This window comes from Panthera pardus, unplaced genomic scaffold, assembly GCF_024362965.1.
Source record: "Panthera pardus isolate Hobbes unplaced genomic scaffold, ASM2436296v1 HiC_scaffold_12, whole genome shotgun sequence".
Lineage (NCBI taxonomy): Eukaryota > Metazoa > Chordata > Mammalia > Carnivora > Felidae > Panthera > Panthera pardus.
This window is the reverse complement of record NW_026526677.1, coordinates 12,270,310-12,290,570: the sequence shown is the minus strand read 5'-3', so window position 1 is coordinate 12,290,570 and position 20,261 is coordinate 12,270,310. Positions and strand designations below refer to the sequence as shown.

The following is a 20,261-nucleotide window of genomic DNA, read 5'->3' as shown; positions in this document are numbered from 1 at the left end:
AAGAAAGATATGTTTATTTCCATTAAAGTTTAAACAGCTTATCTGAAACTGTTACATACAAAGGTGGCTCACTGGGGGTTTTTTGTTTTTTTTGTTTTTTTACCAAAGCTGTCTCAACACATTAGCAGGAGACTGAGAATACAATGTGCTCCACCAACGAGTGAACAGGAATGTGTGTGTGTGTTGGGGGGGTGGGGGGGTGTGGCTGGAAGGACTGACAGCTGGGGCATCTGACTCTGGGTCCAGTGCCCTGTCCTTTGAGTGAAAACTTTCTCCGAGGCATTATTAAAATTAATAAAAACATCCTTTGTCTGCAGTAGAAGCTTTAACTTTCAAACCCATGGACCAAAGATGAAAAGCATAATGCAGTGCATTTCAAATGATAAATATTCCACAACGAAGGTGTGATCCTGACACCAAATTTTAATAGTGAATGGAAATTTCTTCTAACTAAAAATAAGGAAGGGGAAATCCAGTGCATTGAGTTTAGGCTTTGATCTTCTGCTTTGAATCACATCAAGAAACTAGTGCAAGAAGGGTTTAAATGTCCCATGTTGTTATTCACTAAATAGATTATCTCCCCGAGTGAGACATTTTAAAGTGCTGCTTTTGTGGGGCGCTTGGGTGGCTCAGTCGGTTAAGCATCTGACTTCGGCTCAGGTCATCATCTCACGGTTGGTGGGTTCGAGCCCCGAATCGGGCTCTGTGCTGACAGCTCAGAGCCTGGAGCCTGCTTCAGATTCCATGCCTCCCTCTCTCTCTGTTCCTCCCCCACTCGTGCTCTGTCTCCCTCTGTTTCAAAAGTAAATAAACATTAAAAAAATGTTTTTAAAGTGCTGCTTTTGTGATTTCCCCAAGTGGCAGGAGTAACCACTGTTCTTGGAGAAAAAGCTGAAATTTGCCAAACCTCAGAGTTCAATGGCATCTAGGTCTGAGGGAAGGTTTATCCCCCCCAGTAGTTACCTGTCTACTTCCTACTCACACTTAACGAGGGGGGATAAAGTTGGTTGTGTATTTTCCAGAGAGCATTTTTTACCTCTTTGTTCCTAAGGCTGTAGATCAAGGGGTTCAGCATGGGAATCACCACCGAGTAAAACACAGAAGCAATTTTGTCCGTATCCATTGACTCGCTGGAGCTGGGCTGTAAGTACATGAAGATGATAGTTCCATAGAAGATGGTGACAGCAGTGAGGTGGGAGGCACAGGTAGAGAAGGCTTTCTTCCGTCCTTCAGCAGAACGCATCCTTTGAATGGCGATGTATATGAAGAAGTAAGAGATGAGGATGACCAGGAGGGTGAAGAAGACGTTGAAGCCCACGACACAGAAGACAGCCAAGCTGCTGATGCGAGTGTCAGAACACGAGAGAGTTAAGAGTGGCGGAATGTCGCAGAAGAAATGATTTACTTCGTGAGAGCCACAGAATGAGAGTCTAAAGGTGTTTGCCGTGTGAATGGAGGCATTGAGGAAGCCACAGACGTAGGAGCCAGCAGTCAGGAGGGCACACACACCTGCCGTCATGGTGGTGGAGTAATGGAGTGGCCTACACACAGCTGCATGGCGGTCGTAGGCCATGGAGGCCAGGAGGTAGCACTCGACAGTGGCAAAACCCACAAAGAAGAAGAACTGAGCAGCACATCCATTGTAGGTGATGACTTTGCTCCCTGAATGCAGTGCGGCCACCATTTTAGGAGCTACCGCTGACGAGTAGCCCAGGTCTACGAAGGAGAGGTTACTGAGGAAAAAATACATTGGAGTGTGGAGGTGGGGGTCTGCGTGGATGATTGCCATCATCCCCCCATTCCCAACCAGAGTGATGAGGTAGATGAATAAAAACACCAGGAGGAGGGGGACCTGAAGATGAGGGTCGTCTGTTAATCCCAAGAGGATGAACTCTGTTGCTTCTGTGCCATTCTCCATAAGGGCCAACTTGAATTTCATCTGGTGATTAAGGAAGAGGCGATGAAAATGAGAAGAAAGGATAGGAGAGATGATGGGATGGTATAAAAATAGTAAACTGGGGCGCCTGGGTGGCTCAGTCGGTTGAGCGTCCGACTTCGGCTCAGGTCAGGATCTCACGGTCCGTGAGTTCAAGCCCCACGTTGGGCTCTGTGCTGACAGCTCAGAGCCGGAGCCCGCTTCGGATTCTGTGTCTCCCTCTCTCTCTGCCCCTCCCCTGATCATGCTCTGTCTCTCCCTGTCTCAAAAATAAATAAAAACATTAAAAAAAATTTTTTTTTTAAATTAAAATAGTAAACTAATATGTGTTGAGAATGGATGAGGTGTAAGGCACATGCAGGACCCTTCCATCGTATGATAGCATTTAATCCTATGAGGTAGGTGCTACTATACCCATTTTACAGAAAGTTAAGGCTAGAAGAGTTTAATATCAACCCAAATAACCCAATTTCAGAATCAAAGGTCACATCTTTATATTTCTGAACCTGAAGTCCCATACACTCAGAGCTTGAATTGTTCTACCTGTTTATATCGTATAAAACAAATTATGTAACACAGTTTTTTTTTTTAATTTTTTTTTTTAATGTTTATTTATTTTTGAGACAGAGAGAGACAGAGCATGAATGGGGGAGGGGCAGACAGAGAGGGAGACACAGAATCGGAAGCAGGCTCCAGGCTCCAGAGCCATCAGCCCAGAGCCCGACGCGGGGCTCGAACTCACGGACCGTGAGATCCTGACCTGAGCCGAAGTCGGACGCTCAACCGACTGAGCCACCCAGGCGCCCCCACAGTAACACAGTTTTAAGATCTTATTTAAAATCTCTTTTTAAAAATAAAAGAGTCGGGGCGCCTGGGTGGCTCAGTCGGTTAAGTGTCTGACTTCGGCTCAGGTCACGATCTGGCAGTCCGTGAGTTCGAGCCCCGCGTCGGGCTCTGTGCTGACAGCTCGGAGCCTGGAGCCTGTTTCAGATTCTGTGTCTCCCTCTCTCTGACCCTCCCCTGTTCATGCTGTCTCTCCCTGTCTCAAAAATAAATAAAACGTTAAAAAAATTTTTTAAAATAAAAAAGAGAACAGTGTGAAGTAAAAAGTCTAAATCCCGCATATCTTGACTTCTTATTCCACTCCCAAGAATACAGACGCCATGGAGATTTCTTAACATTGTCTGTGCACATATGATGGAAGTAATGCAGGTAATCGCAGAAATCCGAATAATGGCTTACTCTATGCTAGGCATTACTCATAGTTAACTCATTTAATCCTCACACCAACTCTTTGGGTTTGACCCTGTTATTTTCCTCCTTTTACACAAGGAGAAACTGCCGAATGACGACCCCAGTCCCTCATTTCCCATTTTTCACCTTTATGAACAATGCTCCACGATAGAGCATTTCGCCCTCTTTCTCAGATTAGCTCCAGCTGGCAGTATATTTCATGCTTGGTCTCCCTTTTCTGGCTTTTAGCTTTTAGATGGGATTGGACAGCAATAATAATAATGATAGTAACTACGGTCCAAAGTCACAAAACTAGTGAGTGCTGGAAACAGAATGAAAAACCTGGCCTGTCTGATGTTAAGTCCAGAGGTCTCAACTACAACCCTTAGTTGTCTTTATGAGTTTATTCTTCCACAGTAATTCAATTTCCATTTCCATGGAAATGCAGATGTCTTCACCTCCCTTCAGAAACCTCTGTTATTGATCCGGGTTACAATCAAGTCCTCCAGGTCTCGGCTCTCAGGCTTGATTAGCACACAATTAGTTGGGCAGCCACCCAGCTCCACAAGTAGCCGTAAGCCTCTTGAGACCCTTGTCCTCATCGCCTCTGGCCCACCCAGCCTGCCAAGGCCCCTTGGCATACATACATAAATATTTGATGAAAGGAAATCATCAGCAAAGTCTTCAAAGATTTTTCACGCTATCTAACTCCACAACACACAGCTTGCTGCTCTGTCTAGCTGGACCCATGTTTCCTGCCAGAATATTAGCTCAGACCTGCGCTGTGAACAATGTGCAGAAATAACAGTGCAAATGGAGCCGGCAGACCTGGCGAAGGGCTTGTGTCTTGATTCCGGTGCACCGTCTCTTTTTCCTGTTGTTCCCCCTCAGCCTGAAGTGTTTCCGGGCTTTCCCTACCCCTGGAAGCCGAGCAGAGGAAGAGCTCAGACAAGGGAGAGAAAACCAAGTGTGGAAGGAGAGGAAGGGCGAAACGAGGGATGAGGAGGGGAAAATGCCTCAGCTCTGCTTGACCTTGGCTTACCTTGGAAAGTGGCTGCAGTCTTCAGCTTGAGGAGCCTTTATTTTATTTTATTTATTTTAATTTATTTTTTAGTAGAGTTAATACACAATGTTACATTCGTTTCAGGTGTACCACACAGTGATTCAACAATTCTATGCATCATGCGATGCTCACCACCAGGAGCCTTTTTTCCACCAACAAACAAGGAGACAGCCCAGCCTGTCCTGTTTGGGTGAGTGTTACACACGCCAGTGCTGTGCAGCAGGTGAAATGCTGTTGCACAGGATCCACTCCTTGCTCTGCCGTGTGTCCCCTTTATAAACAACGTTCCAGTGAATACCCCTGCACGCGGCTCCTCACGACTTTCTTGTTCTTTAGGATAAATCCTAGAGTTGTATATTTTTCATCTGCTTTTGCTTATTGATGGATTCCCATCCACTAATGTACCAGCTAACTTTCCAACCAGTAGCACTTTCCGCTATATTCATCCAAAAAAATCTGTGATTGTTTTTTTCCTTTTGACTTTTGCCATGTGCTTCCTCTCTAGAATTCAGCGATCATAATATCCTATAATCGAGGATAGGCAATTTCTCGATCTTGTATTTTAAAAACTGAGGTATGTGGTGCCCCCTCGAGATCACACAGTAACTTAATTGCAATATCTATGCAATGCTCCAGAGCAGGATTTCTCAGCCTCAGCGCTATTGACATTATGGGCTGAACAGTTCTTTGGTTGCAGGTGGGAGGAGGGGGCAAGGAGCAGGCTGTCCTGTGAAGTGTAGGATGTTGAGCAGTATCTCTGGCCTCTACCCACTAGATGCCAGTAACACACCCTCTTCCCGGTTGTGACAACCAACAATGCCTCCAGACACTCCCAAATGTCCCACATGTTCCCTGGGGGATGGGGGGGCAACACTGTCCCCAGTTGAGAACCAGTCTTCTAGAGTTTATAAAACTCTATTTGTGTTCATGTCTTCATTTAATTACAATTCCACCAGTCATGTATATTATACATCTTATAATATATGTTATAAAATAAATATATATATATTTATATAATATATATATATAATATATATATAATATAACTATATAATGTTTAATATAACCATATTCATGTATAGGTATATACATGAAGAAACCAGGACTTAGAGACATGAAGTAACTAGTTCAAGGTTGGGAGATCCAGCCAAATATTGCTGCTCGTTGGTGGGGGCATGGGGGAGAGCAGGAAGGGAAAACTGCTTACCAAGTACTGTGATCCTTTGACTAACAAGGTATTCCTCTCTCATAAACCAACCTCTGCCCCCAACCCACGAGAGGACAAACAACCTGGAAAAACTCCAAGAATGAAAGGCAGCTGACTCAGTGTGGATGCTGAATTCTGTTCCAAAGCACCTTCTGAAAACGTTTGCTTGATCAATGTCCTTGGTTAGAACAGCCCACTCAATTATATCCACCCAAGCTATAGGTATAATTTCTACCAGTTATCACATGCTCCTTATACTGAACTGCCCCAGAATGCCATCTTCATATGTTAGCAATTAATATTCAAGGCATTTTTCTATGTTCTCATGATGGACAACTCTTTCCATTCTGCATTGCAGTCACTGTTGACAAATGTGTCTGGATCCGCAGCAGCAAAGAGAAATCTGGAAGCATCTTTTGCTCAGAGCACTCCCTGAAGGGTTGCAAGGCCTGAATCCAAAGCCCATCGCTGCTCCTGCCATTGTATTTCTCTTACCCAAGCCCTGAAAGGTCTAAAATAAATATCAGAAGGGTCCTTGCAAGAATAAAGACATTTTCAAATATTTGAAGGTAATATAGAATAGACCACTTCATTTAATAAATAATGAATAAGGAAGTGTGCTGAAAACTGAAAAACATTCAAACTTAAAGAATTTTAGGAGCTTAAACCACCAAGATAGATAGTCTGGAAATCAAAGTTTCATCACAATTGTTTCTAAAGGGGTTTGAAGACTCACCCCTGGCCATCACACCCCATTTGGGGAGTTTCAAAGAAGATTCTCAACGGAAAATTACTAGACTGGATTTCATAAAGAAAGAGATAAAGTCTGTCACGGTTTTCTGTATCATTATTCACCACCTAGATGGGTGCCAGGCACATGGTACAATATTACTTATTTATATTTGTTGAATGAATGAGCAGACTAGAAGCACAACAATTGAGTTAGAATAATAGTTTTTAATGCTTACTAGCTGTGCAACTGGAGGCAAGTCAATTTCCCTCTATCAGTAGAGGATTAAGTAAGATAAGATATGGAAAAATCCAGCCACTCTGTGGTCTGTGGTGGGTGCTCAATACAACCTAATTTATTTCTTTTTCTATTAAGCTATTGGTCGATCATCTGAACATGGCTGCTGGGTTTTATTAACACCAGTTGGTATCAGTATCCTATCTGGCAATGACTATGTCAGTTTCTATTTAAGAAAGGTGAACCAAAATTACCTATGGGAGGCTCACTGTGTTTCCATTTTTTATGAGATGTGGCAGACGAGAATGAAGAAAATAGACTTCAGAGTCATGTTTTATACCATTTCTGAGCCCTTTTCTCCTAGACAGACCCATTATTTTCACCCACAGTGTGAAGAACGGTGTTTTGGAAAAGGTCAGGGAAAATATACCTGGTTCCTGGGGAATTATGAGATCTCAATTCAGAACTGCCTTCAACTACCGGACTTTTTGAGTCTGAAAAAGAAAAGCAAAGCTGTTTAGTCCAGGAGAACCTCAGATTTCAAATAGTAAAAGATTTCCTCAGGCCGTGGAGCAAAAGTGTAAAGCCAGTTCAGCTACTTTTATAGTTTGTTTCAGAGCCCAAGTGAGTCATACCAAAGTGGGAGGGGGCTGGGGCCAGCCAGGAACTGGTAGTCATACAGATTTGGGATCCTCTGGAGGGACATACCCTAAGGTCTCAATCGAAACTCGGGGCTCAGTGTCAAGCAAACAGGCAATCAAAACACCACTTTTTCCCAAGGGAATGAAACATTGAAGGGATACTGAAGAGGTTTTAGGCCCAGGGGGAGCCCCAGTTCTACAAGCACAGGTTAAAATGATCTCAAGTTCCATCAAAAATGTCTTCAAAGGAGATGGAAGGTCCAACTGTCCCTCCTCAGCCCACAGATTTCTTACAAGTACTGAGATTTGGCTCTTTCTCTACTAAATGGGGAGAACTTTTTAAATGCCAAATACAGATGATAAACATCAGAATCTCCATTTTCCCTAAACTCAGCTCAGACTGAAGAACCCCAAGTTCCAGGGAGTTTTGGGGATCAAAACACTTTCAGGAAAATTTTTCCCCCAATCGATCTGGTTTCAAATGAGCTTTAACATGGAGCTTATAGAAAGGAGAGAATTCTATTTCAGCCTCTACTGAATTGTCAGATAGTGGGTGCTTCCTATGGTTCAGGCCCTTGTTTAAGTACGTGTGTGTTATTTCACTTAAAGTTCACACAACTCTACAAGAAATGTATTACCTTTCCAATTTTATAGATGTGAAAACTTCACTGTATACCTGGCACCTAGATCTTGGCTTCAATAGAAGGAAACAGGGCTCCTTGGAGAAATGATTGGTTTTAGAATGAGAACAGGGGATATAGCAGACAAACACTGAGCATCTTATAGTTCCAGAAAGTGGGGACATGCTTGTCCATCGGACTCAAAGTCCATATACTTTTACACAACGCTGTACTGATCCTTTGGGAGTCAATGTGGAAGAGTGAGGATGTTCTCAGAATCTAGAAAAGCATCCTATTTCTCATAAGGTTTCACAAATGCGTGTTCCAGTAAAGTTGGCTACATGGGTGAAGCCTACTTACTTAATTTTTTTTTCATGCAAATGTTTTCATGGAAAAATTTCCAGTTAGAACAAATTTAGAATTTTTGATAGAAAAAGAAGTAAGAAGGGGCCAAGTAGGTGGCAAGGTTAGGTCAAATGAGGCCAAGGAGTTTTTGCACCACTCTTGGAATTTCATAGCATCAAATCTCCTGACCCACAAGCTCAACTCTGAAGACTAGGCATCCTCCGCATTATTTTATTTGATCAATACAGCAGCCAAGGGGAAAATGGAGAGAACAAGAGGGAGAGAATAAGAGAGAGAGATGAAAAAAGAAAGAGAAGAGAGAAGAGCAAGAAGAAGAAAGAGAAGGAGAGGAAGAATAAGGGGGAGAATGAGGAGAAGGAGAAGCAGGAGGCAGAAGAGGTGAAGAAGGCAGAGAAGGAGAAGAAGGAGGAGACAGAGAAGTAGGAGGAGGTGAAGGAGGAGGAGGAGGAGGAAGGGGGAATAGAAGGGGAAGAAGAAAATGAAGAGAATAGGAAGAAGGCAGAGAAAACTTCACCTGTAGGATCAACACTAACTATTGAGACCATCTAGCCAAAACACCTGGCTCTATAAAATAATTTAGTAGTCTCCTTTACCAGTGCTTAATATTCTAAAAAATTACACAGCTGAAAACAAAGACTATTTACATGGTAAAACGGAATGGTCCCGGGTTGTGATGAGCGAGAATGTGCTGCTTACTGAATGAATAACTCAGATAAATTGTGAATCTCTGAGTCTCATCAGTTTCTCACAGCACTGAATGTGTCTTCCTCCTTTTCCCTCAAGAAGGCTCTTAATTCCCCAGGGAACACTTCTGCTTTAACTTCTCTGGCTCCTTCAACAGTTGGTCTCCCCATAAGATTAAATAGTGGCTTCCCATTCAAATAGTTATCCCTGAGGGTTTCAGAAAAATGAGGGGCAACACAGGGGCCAATTCTGACTTGGGGGCTAGTTCAAGCCCAGACAGTGGTGTCTCTATCCATCTTTGAGTTAATGCTGCCACCTTGAGGCCATTTCAAGCTTTTCATATGATGAGCCATTCCCAGCAGTGCTGACTGGGAAGGAGAGCCAGTCTTCATTAAGTTCATGGAGGAAACATGCTTGGGGCTTACAGGCAGAATCCAGAAGCTACTCATCTGTCTAAAAAGTTAATTTCATGGACACATTATATGTCAGCACCTTGTACAAACTAAGAGATCACTGAGTGTTATGGTACCACAAGACACCATAGCACAGAGCACGTGCATGGGTTCAAAGCCCAGCTCTCCTCACCAGTGCCTAGAAGACTCATAAAGCCAGCCTGTCCATTCCTCGCTTTCTCATTACAGGGTTGTTGTAAGAATTAATTAAGTTAATGGGTGTAAAGTACTTAGAATACTAAGCACCGTATAAATGTGTGCCATTTTGTAAATATCTAATTTCCTCAAGGAATAAACAGACTCATAGAGGTGAAGCGATCTGCCTAAATCCACGCCGCTGATTAGCAGCATAATTGAAACCCATGGCTCTGAGATTCCATGCTTGTTTCTATGCATTGATTTCCCCAGAATTTCCTGAGCTTCTGTTGACTCCTCAGCACCCCCACTCAGGTACTTGCATTCTCTGAGGATGACATCTTCCTCTCCTTTGCTAAGAGCGAGGCCATCTAATGTTAACTCCTCAGCCCATCCAGTCTGCTTCCTCCTTCCTATCTCAGAACTTCCCTCCTCTTTTCTCAGCTTGCCCTTCAGTTCTGTTACTGTGGATCCTATCTCGACTTTTGTGAGATCTTACTGTAGGAATTACTGCCCATCCCTTACACCCTCCCTTACTCACTCCTACCCCCATTTGTCCACAAACACGCCTAAGTTACCCATCCCTTCTCCCAAAACTCTCGAAAGGTTTTCTCTCACAACCACCCCCCACCCCTTGCACCTGGCTCTTGATTTCAGCTCAGGTCATGATCTCAGGGTGGTGAGTTCAAGCCCCTCCTGGGGATCTACTCTGGCAGAGTGGAGCCTGCTTGGGATTCTCTCTCTGCCCCTCCCCCTGCTTGCACTCTCTCAAAATAAATAAATAAACTTTTTTTTTTTAAAGGCTTTATCCCACCCCAACACCCTTGTGCTATCCCAGTGCCTCTACCATCAAAATTTTCAAGGGCGGTCTACCTCATCTTTCACCCTATCCTCATTCCATTGCGCTGGAGCCTCATCTCTTTCCATCCTACCCCCAACCCCCTTCCACTGAAACAATATTCTTTTTTTTTTTCAAGTTTATTTATTTATTTTGAGAGAGAGCGTGCACACACACCAGCAGGGGAGGGGCAGAGAGGGAGAGAGAATCCCAAGCAGGCTCTGCACGCTCAACACCGAGCTGGACTTGGGGCCTGAACTCATCAGCCACCGTGGGATCATGACCTCAGCCCAAGAGATTTAACCGACTGAGCTACCCAGGTGCCTCTGAAACACTGTTCTTCTTCTGCTTCTATTTTTAATGTTTACTTATATTTGAGAGACAGAGAGAGAGACAGAGCATAAGGGAGGGGACGGGGCAGAGAGAGGGAAACACAGAATCCAAAGCAGGCCCCAGGCTCTGAGCTGTCAGCACAGAGCCCGATGTGGGCCTCCAACTCACGAACCGCAAGATCATGACCTGAGCCGAAGTTGGACACTTAACCAACTGAGCCACCCAGGTGCCCCTGAAACACTATTCTTAAAGGTTACTCAAGAGCCGGCCTCACAGACACACATCCAGCATAGTCACAGGGGGCCCTCTACTAACAAGGGCCCCATTTGGGAGTTTAATCCTCTTCAGTTTGCATCTTCAGATTATTAATAATTTCCTCTTTGAATCTGTGCTTTGTAGGTAAAATCCAGTGGGACGATGGAGCACGCATGGGAAGCTTGGAATCTCAGCCCACGCATGATCATGCCTTCCCCACTGCCTCCCATTCTTCAATCCACCCTGTTCAAAACCCTGATGGCCACTTCCTGCCCACAGGATAATGTGCCTCCTGACGTTCAAAGCAAACTAGACCCAACCAACCTTTCCGGTTTTGTTTCCCTTCATCACCACCATGCACTCCCCCTTTTATGCTCATGTACCGCAGTGTGTGGCCTCACTAGAGGAGATCCTCGATAGACGAGCTCCTCCCTCCACCTATTTCCCATGCACGCTTTCCCATTTGCCTTACTTCATGCTTTACCCTCCAGCTGGAAGGCCTGGTTTTCTCTCTCTCACCTGTGGATTCCAAGTAAAGCCGTCTCCACCATGACATTTTTCTTGGAGGTTATGGAAAACGTGTGTGTCCTTCCATTGGTGACACTTTTCCAAAGTGCCTTATCATGTTCAGTTCTGCACATTTTCTGGCTCCTTTTGTTTCTTTTCCCAGAAATTAGTGCAGACGGTCCCCAACTTATGACGGTTCAACTTAATGATTTTTTGACTTTACTATGGTGCCAAAGCAACGTGCGTTCAGTAGAAAGCTTTCCCCGAATTTTAAGTGTTGGTCTTCTCCCAGGCTAGTGACCTGCGGTACAAGCCTCTCTCGTGATGCTGGGAGGGGGCAGCGAGCCACAGCTCCCAGTCAGCCCCACGATAATGAACGCCAATCACTCATTCACCCGCAACCATTCTCTACCCACACAACCATCCGCCTTTCACTGTTAATGCAGAATCCAATAAATTACATGAGATAGGCACCACTTTATTATAAAGTTGGCTTTGTTTGAAAAGATGGGGCCAACTGGGGGCTAATGTCAGTGTCCGAGCACATTTAAGGTAGGTTAGGCTAAGCTGCGATCTTCTGTAGGTTAGGTATATTACATATAATTACTATATTTTCAATTTGGGGTTTATCCAGATGTAACCCCATTTTGCTTCTCCCACCAGGTGTCCCTATGTCTTTCATTACCTTGACCTCTGCTGCCAAGGAAGAAATCATCCTGTGTAGCTAAGCTCATATTAGGATGGAATGTGTGACCCTTCCTAGACTCTAAACTCCTTGAGGACAGTGCGTGTGTCTTACTCCTCTTAGGCTGCCTCCCAGAAGCTAGAACAGTGCCTATAGATGGCAAGGGCCTACAGAATTATGTAAATCCCATCTGATTCTCTATTTAGTAAATTGGACGAGGCACAGAGGTCTAGGCACAAAGATGTCACTTGAGGAGCTCACTTAAGGGAAACGTCCTTAACTCAGCAGTTGTGGTAGTATTAAAAAAAAAAAAAAAAGGACCGTATGCTTCTAATTAGGAATAAATGGAAAATTATTGATTTGTAAGTTTATAAACCCTGGAGGCTTATTTGTTAATGAAAAATAAAAAGAAAGAGTTTAAGTTGAAATGTATCTCCCACCTCTGAAAAGAAAACCAACATCCATCTCCTGTATCACAGCATATTTGCATATATCAACACATAGAAGAGGGACCATCCTCATTCCTAAGGGTAACACTCTCATCTGGGCTCTTGCCCCCACCTCATCTGTCTCTTACAGAACCTGGTTTATTTAATCAAGTTTTCATCTTAAATCTTCATATTCCTCTTAATCTTCACCTTAAGCTCCAGCATCCCCATTGCTGTGGCCCTCTTCCTCTCAGCACACAAACATCTAGAAAATACTTCTCTACTCAGGTCACTCTTAGAGCTACCTTTCACGCACCTTTCCTTTCCACAAAACATCTCAGAAGATCTCTGTATTTAAAAATCTCTTATGTATTGCCCCTCGCTCTGTTTTTATCTTACTGTTCCTTCCCTTCCCCTATGTTCATCTGTTTTGTTTCTTAAATCCCACATATAAGCGAGATCATAAGATACTTGTCTTTCTCTGACCAACTTATTTTCCTTAGCATAAGACACCCTAGTTCCATCCACGTTGCTGCAAATGGCAAGATTTCATTCTTTTTGATCACCAAGTAATATTCCATATTCCGTATATGCCACGTCTTCTTGATCCATTTATCAGTTGATGGAAATTTGGGTTCTTTCCCAAATTTGGCTATTGTTGATACTGCTGCTATAATCATTGGGGTGCATGTGCCCCCTTCAAATCAGCATTTTTGTATCCTTTGGATAAATACCGGAGGGGAGGGGAGTGGAGGGGATGGGCTAAATTGGTAATGGGCATTAAGGAGGGCACTTGTGGGGATGAGCACTGGGTGTTACATGTAAGTGATGAATTAATCACTGGGTTCCACTCCTGAAGTCAAGACTACACGGTACGTTAACGAACTTGAATTTAAATAAATAAATTATTTACTCTAAAAAAGAATCTCTGGGCGCCTGGGTGGCTCAGTCGGTTAAACATCTGACTTTAGCTCAGGGCATGATCTCACGGTCCGTGAGTTCGAGCCCCGCGTCGGGCTCTGTGCTGACAGCTCAGAGCCTGGATCCTGTTTCAGATTCTGTGTCTCCCTCTTTCTCTCTCCTCCCTCACTCATGCTCTGTCTCTCTCTTCTCAAAAATAAACGTTAATTTTTTTTAAATAAATAAATAAATAAATAAATAAATAAAAAAGAATCTCAAAAGAGATGTTCATGTTGATGGAATGAATGAACAAATGATAAAAAATCAAGTGATGCTGCACGAGGTAACAGAACGAGCGAGCAGTTCTGGGATGGAAACCCACACCCGAAGTCAAGACCCACATCACAAAGCCTTCCCCCACTCTTGCCTACAACTCAAATACATCAGTCCCAAGTGAAACATGACTTAGTGTGTTAACTCAAAGAAAATGGGATTACCACACAACAAGCAGAAATCACTATATTCCATAAATGAGTTGGTCAAGACCACGGAGGTCGACATGAATATCATTTCAAAGGTTGGTCACCAGGATGCAGCCAAGAGCTCTCTCCAGCAAATAACATCTCTGATTGCTAATGTGGAAAAGTGAATGGTTGTTTTGGAGAAGAATGAATTTTCATCCCTCAGAGCAGAAAGTGAGAAAATAAAACTGGAATTGCATGTGTTAAAAGAACGATGGCTGAAGTGATCAGAATCTGAATAGGATAGCAAATTTGACGTCAGTCTAGAAAGAAGCAGAGTAAAAGAATTGTATTCCTTGAATGAAAGGAAGCTTCTAGAGTGAGGACAGAAATGGTGGCATTTCACGCCAAGCGAGATCAGGCCCCTCATCCAGATAGACAGGACGATAGACCCTAAGGTCACTGGCCTCAAAACCATGCTTGAATCACACAAGCTTGATAGTATTAAAAATTTAGGTCTGTATTTACATGTGTACCCGTGGCTCTGGAATTTTATCACCTGGGTATATAATCAAGTGTCTATTGAAAAAAAGAAAAAGAAAAGAAGACCAAAATTTGCCCATCGGTGAGTTTGCAATTAGCTAACAGAGTTTGGTCATCAGAAAGCATGTAGAATTGTATCTTTGCCACTGTGTTCTTTTAAGTAATGTTTTGGGCTGAGTTATGTCCCCATAAAATTCTTTTGTTAAAGCTCTAATCCCCAGTGTGTCTGTGTTTGGAGATGCAGTCTTTAAAGAGGTAATTAAGGTTAAATAAGGTCAGAGGGTGGGGAACCCAATCCAGTAGGACTTATAAGAAGAGGAAGAGATATTAGGGAGGCACGAAATAAAAAGGCGATGTGAGGACACAGTGAGAAAGTGGCCATCAGAAAGCCAAAGAAAGAGGAGGCCTCGGGAGAAACCAAACCTACTGACCCCTTGATCTTGGAGTTCTAGCCCCCAGAACTGTGAGAAAATACATTTCTATTGTTTAAGTCACCCGGTCTGGTGTTTTGTTATGGTAGCCCTAGCAGACTGATACAAGTAATAATGATGATAAGGATTTTCCTGGGAATTTCCCTTGACTGATGATTAGGCCATTGACAGGCAGTGAAAATCATAACATTGGAAGGTTCCTGAACTTCCTCTCTGTGGCTCTGCTTCCTTAACCCAGGTTAGCTGTTTCCTATCTGTGGCAGGCAGCTAACTGGATGGATTTCCTGTGCCATGCTCACTCACTTGTGAGCATTGCTTTGCCAATATGTTGCTGCAAAGGAAGATTATGGGCTCCAATTCAAGCTCTTCTAATCTCCCAGCGTTTTCAGTTCCATCGATTTCATCCTGAGCCTTAAAAAAGATTTCTAAAATCATACAAAAACAACTAAGAGCCTGCTACAGTTTCACAGTCTCCATGGCAATGTTAGAGACAGAAGCCATGTTGACTTCTTCACATATCTCCCGGACTATTTTGTCAGTGCCTTTTATGTTCGGTTTTGGGCGCCTTACAAAGCCTTTCTCACTTATTATCTTGGTTAATCATCATGGCAAACTCATGTGGGAGGTATTATTACCTACATTAGACCTATTATGAAACAGATTTGGAGACGATAAGTGGCTTAACCAAGGTTTACACAGTTTGTAAGTGGAAGAATCAACATTTGAACTTTGATTTGTCTGGTGCGAAGGCTGTTCGTGATCCTCTAATCACAAACAGCCTAGGCTACAGCAGTGGACAACTTTCCTGCCCCGGTGCCCTTACTTGTCACTTGAAAATTTACCACCTGGGCCACACTTCTGAGATAGGCTTTACATTGTTGGTGTCGAGCCTAAAAGACAGCGTCCCAGGCAAAGATGAGGCAAACTTTAGTCTGGTACTAGTGTTATCACTAAAATTGAGTGATTTTGGCCTATTCATGTAAATTGATCATTTTTCCCACAGGTAAAGTGGAAATAATAATCATCGTCCACTCTCTTCCTCAATCCCCTCAATCACCCAATAGGTGAAATGCATTAAGCTTCCCAGAGCAGGGAATATTTTAAAGCATTGCAAACAAATGTGTTGTTTCAATGTATTATGATTAGCAGTGACTGGAAGAACTTTCTAATGACTTTTTGCTTATATACTTACCCCTCCATAACTTTCCCCAAGAGATGTTGTGAGTTCCCCAGCCCTATTGTTGGCACTGGCTGCTAGGCACGCGCTGATGCTTCCTGAAAGCTTTCAAGCACCTGTGACTTAGATGAAGGGCTTTCTTTGGCCACAGAAGCATGTCCTGCTTGCAAACAGGGCAGGCTAAAGGAGACAGAGGTGGGGCTGGGGTATTTATTGACTGACATTTCATGTGTCCTCCCATAAATTCCAGACATCCTCAAGAACACTGAGCTCCATCTTCCAACAGAGTAACCTGTTCGTCAATGCACACTGAACTGGCCTGCTTCCCTTTGCTATCCCCTTTTTTCCATTCTCCTACCTGTACATCCAGAGGTCCCCTCCTAAATAGACTATTGCACACAAATCCTGGTCTCGGGGTCCACTTCTAGCAAAACCCAAGCTCAGAGACACTCCAAGATAAGCAATAGCTTCCCCTGGGGCTGAGTGGCAGACTCCCCACCCCAATCCCCACTGCCTTTCTTGTCCTCACAGAGAGTGTTGTATATCACCTTCTTCTCACCCATCTTTCTTCTTTCGCTGGAAGCTCTGGAAATTTCACCTTGCCTAACTCACGAGTTCTCGCACATATCTTATCATTTTCTCCCCTCCCACTTTCCCTGCCTTTCAAATTTTTTCAGATTATTTTAGGAAAACCTCTCTCCTTCCAAGCTCCTCACTTCATTTTGAGCCTCTAATATTTCTTAACTCATGTCTGAAAAATGCAAGAGCACCTGGAGCGGACAAGTCCTATTTTCCAAGTGTCATTGCACATAATGAAACTCATCACCCTCAACCTCCAAAGCACTGAAAGGCGTCCCTAAGATCTTCTCTCAGAATCACTGTAAGTGTTTTCTTTCTCTTCCTCGGGCTCTTGTAAACCCAATTTTTTTTCAAGGACCAACTTTCACGATGCAGGTAAATCCAATTGTCTTAAAATTTTCTAAATGTTTTTCTTTGTTTGCAAGTAAAACAGCAAGATTTTTTCTGAAACTACGTTTCCTTACAAATACACAGCATTACAATAACATTAAAGATGTAATAGTTCTCTGTGGATGAGCATTAGATAAAGCAGTACATTTAACATGATTTCCAACACATTTTTGCATCTTAAAGAGTGACAGCACCCTCTTCTCTCTCCTCTCCCTTAGAGATATTGACACATACAACTCAACTTTATTAACAAATTGTTACAGGAACAAAAAGTTTGTATTTTAAGTATATGAGCTATCTACAGGATGCCTCAGACTTAAAATGCAAAGTGTTTCATGGTGCTCTAATGTAAAAAGCATTGGGAATACCAGATTTTTGTCTAGTAGTTTTACTGTGATAAATAATGGGCCACTGTTGAGTTTATTTGTTCATTCATTTATTATTTCACAATACTTTAAGTCTATAAAGGAGAGAATATGCCTGTTCTTACACAATTCTTCAGTGACAGAATTCCAACTCAAATCAGTTGAAGCAAAAAAAGAGGTTTTATTTGCTCACATAACTTCTCAGTCTGGGGTGAAGGTGTTGATATTGTAGGATTGAGTGGCTCAAAAAAAGAAGACTCTATCTCTTCATGACTCAGCAATTCTTTCCTCTGTGTTGGCTTCTTTCTCTCAGGCAGGCTCCTCATAAGTGACCATAAAGATATTTCCCAGCAGCAGTGGGTTTTTATTATCCTCACAGCTAGACGCTCAACAAAATGAGAATACCTTTTTCCCCCACAAAAAATCCAGCAAAGGTCCTGGGGAGAAATCTAATTGGCTTTGCTCGGGTCACGTGACCATTCCTGATCCAATCACCTTGGTCCAGGAGAACAAAGCACGTTTATTGGTCAGGCCTGAGATGTGTGTCCCTCCCAGGGGCTAAGGGTAAAGTCAGCCCCACCTAACCACCTGGACCAAAGATGAGAACAGTGTGGTGCTCCCATTCTATTTCACATTCCCAATTATGTCTACTCATAGGACATAACTTAGGTTTAATTAAGTTCATTTAAGTTGATATACTTTAAGTCAAGTTCAAAGGAAGTAAAGTCCTCTTTGATTTGTTGGTCTGCTCATGCTGAGCTATAGGAATTTTCCCATCAACACGTGTGACCTGAGATATCTTCTCAGTGGAAGAAGGGTAGTTATCCCAGGCAAGAATGTTACTCCTAGAATACAGTATTTGTTGAGATTTGGTGATATCCAAAATAGGAGGGAAGAAGGATCTCTCAGCAGGGTGCCAGAAAGTGTGTGCCATTGTCCAGAATCCATGATCTGTGAACCTAAATGCAGTCAGGACATAGCTTCCCACAGGAAATGAATTTAGGTACTGTGGGTTTACCATATCCAGGAAGGAGAAACGTCTTATATAAACTGTCTCATTTCTTACAGAATAAATTTGAGACATTGCCGCCTCCCAGCAGTTATAAATTTGCAATAAGGACAACTCAAGCCCCAGCTCTTCTCTGAGATGTCTTTCTTTCTCATCCAGTGGGGCCCAGTGGATTTCCATTTCTCCTTCGAGCTCTGGGTTCTCAGCGCTCACCTGATGCCCTGATGGCAGGTTCCATCTACCAACACTGCTCCCAAGTATGTAGGCGGTAGGTGGTCACTTTTTCAGCCCCATGTGTTAGTGGCTGCCACCACCGCCCTTAGTAAGGACCAGTTCATGTCCAAGACACTTGCCCCTAAAGAAAACTGGCACTCCTTCTCATCTTTATTTCAGCTGGAAGAGCTCCCTTGATGTTGTTTTTTTAAAAATTCTTTTTTACATTTATTTATTTTTGAGAAACAGAGTGAGACAAAGCATGAGCAGGGGAGGGGCAGAGAGAGAAAGAGACACAGAATCCAAAGCAGGCTCCAGGCTCTGAGCAAGCGGTCAACACAGAGCCCGATGCGGGACTTGAACCCACGAACTGTGAGATCATAACCTGAGCCGAAGCAGGACGCTCAACCGACTGAGCCACCCAGGCGCCCCTGGAAGAGCTCTCCTTTAAGATCACCAGACTGAGGCTGCTTTGATGCTTCTTAATGCTGTGTCTGTAGGGGCCCAGTGAAAACCAATACCTCTGCCCCCTGTTCCTCATGATCCCATCATTCTTGACTCTCCTCTCCTTTGGAATTCTGTTAAGTTCTCAGACATGTTGCTTTGGGCACTAGAAATACCTGCTTGCCTCCCTTCTGTATCACTTGAAACTCAGAAATGCTTTAATATTTTTGTTTTTGAATGTATAGTCCTACAAATTTGAGATTCATCACCCCCTTCTTACCAGTACCCAGACTTTTAAAGTATTCACATCTCTTCCACACTGCCCTTGTGTTTTTAGGAACTTAGTCCTGCCCTTAGCTCTAGGAATGGTCTGGTTTGGCTTAAGCCAAGCTGCATCATCTATTCTTCCAGTAAAAATTACTGAGTAATGACCGAAACTTCTCCAAGTTAGGATGAATCTCAGGACTTTCACTCGCAAAGTCAGATAAAAGTGCTCTCACTCCCTCTACTGGTCATGACAAAGGGAGCATGTGGCTGGAGGCCATCCTACACAGATTGAAGTAACTGCCGGAACTTGTATGGAAAAATCATTGTTGTGCTCCACTTTGGAGGACTTTATTACTTATTCCAAAGAATAATTGGCCAAACGAATTGAGAAATTTCTCTTTGAGAATAGAGTTCCCAGTCACTCATTCATATGTGTGTGTGTGTATATATGTTTGTGTGTGTGTGTGTGTGTGTGTGTGTATGTATATATATATATATGTATATATATATATATATATATGTATATATATATATATATATATACATATATATACATATATATATATGGAGAGAGAGAGAGCTTACTGATGGAAAAGCTCTATTCCTCAGATTCTATTTTTTCAAAGCTAGCAGTTACTCAGAACCAAGAGTAAACAGATAGGGAATCAGTTTGAGTAATAGTATTTCTCTTGTGTGTGTGTGTTTTTTTTTAAGGAAAATTTCTTGTGAATGGTTTCCTTGATGCTAAAACACTGGACCTGAAGGCAGCATCTCTTCTTGGAGCAAATATGACCACTTATATTCACGATAAGGAGGAAAAAAAGTGTCCATTTCTCTTTTTTAAATATTTATTTATTTTTGAGAGAGAGACAGAGTGTGAGCAGGGGAGGGGCAGAAAGAGAGGCAGACAGAGAATCCAAAGCAGGCTCCAGGCTCTGAGCTGTGAGTGCAGAGCCCGACTTGGGGCTCAAATGCACAAACCACAAGACCATGACCTGAGCTGAAGTTGGACACCCAACCAACTGAGCCACCCACATGCCCCAAAAATGTCCATATCATAATTGCACCTGGCAAACACTGAATTTTCTCTGATGTTGTTAAATAGCAGATTCTACTGATATCTCAAAATAGC

At 43.0% G+C, this 20,261-nt stretch overlaps 1 protein-coding gene and 1 pseudogene across 1 annotated transcript; one reads left to right on the top strand and one right to left on the bottom strand.

Moving 5' to 3' along the window:
- Positions 1–967: 967 nt before the first annotated feature.
- Positions 968–1,921, bottom strand: LOC109246959 (olfactory receptor 1444). Its single transcript, XM_019415321.2, has one exon. It carries the CDS (start codon positions 1,916–1,918, stop codon positions 968–970), a length of 951 nt encoding a protein of 316 aa, XP_019270866.2. The 5' UTR covers positions 1,919–1,921.
- Positions 1,922–13,581: 11,660 nt separating this feature from the next.
- LOC109246960 (mitochondrial calcium uniporter regulator 1-like) lies at positions 13,582–14,282 on the top strand (annotated as a pseudogene).
- Positions 14,283–20,261: the final 5,979 nt, after the last annotated feature.

Bases quoted from the DNA above. Each gene is read 5' to 3' on its own strand.
- LOC109246959 (XM_019415321.2), bottom strand. From the start codon at position 1,918: ATGGAGAATGGCACAGAAGCAACAGAGTTCATCCTCTTGGGATTAACA.